We start from the raw sequence: 2,228 nt of genomic DNA, 5'->3' as shown, positions 1-2,228 counted from the left end.
AGGCACTCAAGGCAATTTTTATCTGGAAGAGGCAGAATAAGGTTGAGAAGCACCGAGGTAAGCTGAGGCAGCACCAACAGCTGTTCTCAACCAGAGGTGTTGCCACAATCCAAAAAGCTGTAGAGAGGTGCCCTGAATCATAAAGAAATTGGGCCAGAAGGGACCTCCAGAGCTCATCTAGTCCAACCTCCTGCCTCAGGCAGGATCATCCCTAACAAATCCATCAACTAAACTCTACACAAGACCATCATCAACCCCAGCTCAAAAAAGATTGAGAACCACTGCCCTAGTAACACAGTCGCCCAGCGATACTAGATTCACCTTCTCTCTGCCCCCTTGACATATACACAGCTCTTAACTAGAAACCTGGCTCTAATTTTTTATTTTTTTATCCAAAAGTGTAAAGATACACACAGACAGCCTAACATAATCTACGCAGTGATAAGAATGACATCAGTGATTACAGTCTATTACTGACTTTTCGAAGAGACCAAACATGCGGTTAGTCAGATCAGCCTCAGAACAAGCATCCGTCTGAACCCAACAAACATTCTTGCTTTGGGACTGGTTCATGGACAGCATGTTCTGGCTTTTAACAGTGTGTCATTTCAAGAGTCGGAGAGGAAGAATTATCCTTCCTCTGGACTGGAATTCAATTTCCAGCCCTACTAAAAATTTCCCAGGTGAGCTTGGGAAAAAAAAAAAAATCTCTCTGTGCCTCAGTTTCCTATCAGTACAAGTTAGAATATTTGGCAGCTCCCAGCCCTGGTCTGTCCTTTCTACTGAAACTTTCGTCCTGCGCGCACCAGGGTGAGGGGGAATCACCACCTTTAGACAGACATGCTGTCATGTGCAAGATTATAGCCTTGAATGGTCAGCTGTCTGAGGCACATCCAGCCTCCTACATAGGGTGGCCATCATAGAGGACATTCCCATTTTCTGCTACTCTGTTGTCTATTGATACAAAAACCAACACCGTTATATCCTCTATTTTGCTCTTTGGAGAAAAACAGAGAGCATAAAGGCATCGGGTTTCGTATCGATAGAGAGGGGACAACCTGACTGTCCTCTATGATGGCCACCCTACTCCTACAACCTGCACATACAGCATCTAGCACAACACAGCCCTCATTTTGGCCGCGGATGTTTTATACACACTCGCCTGCACCAGGGGCTGGCAGACTATTGGTTTCCAAAATAAATTAGTCCGAATACTTGCCACAACCGAGCACCAAGCACAAGATAAACACGCTGGACACGCCTGCTTCAACCTGGAAGCACGTCCTCCTCCAGCCGATCCATGCTTGGCCCTTGCTCTCCTCCCGCAAAGTGGGAAGCAGTGGCGCCTGCAAGGACCTACTGCACCTTGAGGCCCTGGGTTTCTAACGGCGATCACTAGGCTAGGCTTTTTCGGAAGAGAAACGGAAACAAACCAAGGGGGAGACTCAGTTGCTTCAGGCGAGAGCAGGGTAGCCATCACAGAGGACGCTCTGGTTTTCTGCTCCTCTGTTGATACAAAACCCAACACCTTTATGTCCTCAATTTCTCTCTTCAAGAAAGAGAACACGTTTTTCTCTTTGCGGGAAAAACCAAGGACATAAAGGCATCCAGCAAACATCTTGCCTAGGGCGGCCATCGCAGGGGACAGTCCAGTTGCCCTCTACTGATACGCCTTTACGCCCTCTGTTTTTCTCTCAAGGAGAAAAACGCGTTCTCTTTCTCAAAGAGAAAAACCATAGGCATAAAAGGCATCGGGTTTCATAACAACACGCGACACCCGCTCGGTACCACCCCCGGCTCCCCAGAGAGACTCCAGCTCTCTACGGGGCCGAGGGCTCGCTCAAGCCCTCACCTTCAAACCCAAAACACAAAGCCCAGCATCACGGCAGTCTCTCGAGGCGCCCGACGCAGCGGCCCTCCGCCACGCCAGCAGCCGCCTCAGCGCGGCCGCGGCCTGTGAGGAGAGCAGCGGGCCCCGGTCAGGCGAGGACCTCAGGCCGTGCCGCGGGGGCCAGGCCGCAGCTGGGCCTGAGGCGCCGTGTCCCTCCCCAGCCTAGCCTCACCCGTAAAGCCGCCCCCCTTGCCGTGGCCGCGGCGCCGCTGCAGCAGGAAGAAGGGGTTGGCGCGCTCCGTGACCCACAGCGCGCCGGCCAGCAGCACCTCCTCGGGGCCCAGCCACATCGCGCCGTACCACACCGCTCGGCCCGGCCCGGCCTGGCCTGGCCCGG

General features: G+C 52.6%; 1 protein-coding gene across 2 annotated transcripts in view; it reads right to left on the bottom strand.

The window, feature by feature from the left end:
* TBC1D9B (TBC1 domain family member 9B) overlaps positions 1-2,222 on the bottom strand; it is a 41,623-nt gene extending 39,401 nt beyond the window's left edge. For both annotated transcript variants that reach the window (XM_019506158.1, XM_019506159.1), the window contains exon 1: positions 2,064-2,222. In XM_019506158.1, the coding sequence (XP_019361703.1) occupies positions 2,064-2,181 (118 nt within the window). In that variant the 5' untranslated portion in view covers positions 2,182-2,222. The remainder of the gene's footprint in view (positions 1-2,063) is intronic.
* Between the last annotated feature and the right edge of the window lie 6 nt (positions 2,223-2,228).

The sequence above is a fragment of the Gavialis gangeticus genome, unplaced genomic scaffold, assembly GCF_001723915.1.
Source record: "Gavialis gangeticus isolate Ggan-Ray unplaced genomic scaffold, GavGan_comp1, whole genome shotgun sequence".
In the NCBI taxonomy this organism is placed as follows: Eukaryota; Metazoa; Chordata; order Crocodylia; family Gavialidae; genus Gavialis; species Gavialis gangeticus.
This window is presented reverse-complemented; position numbering and strand designations above follow the sequence as displayed.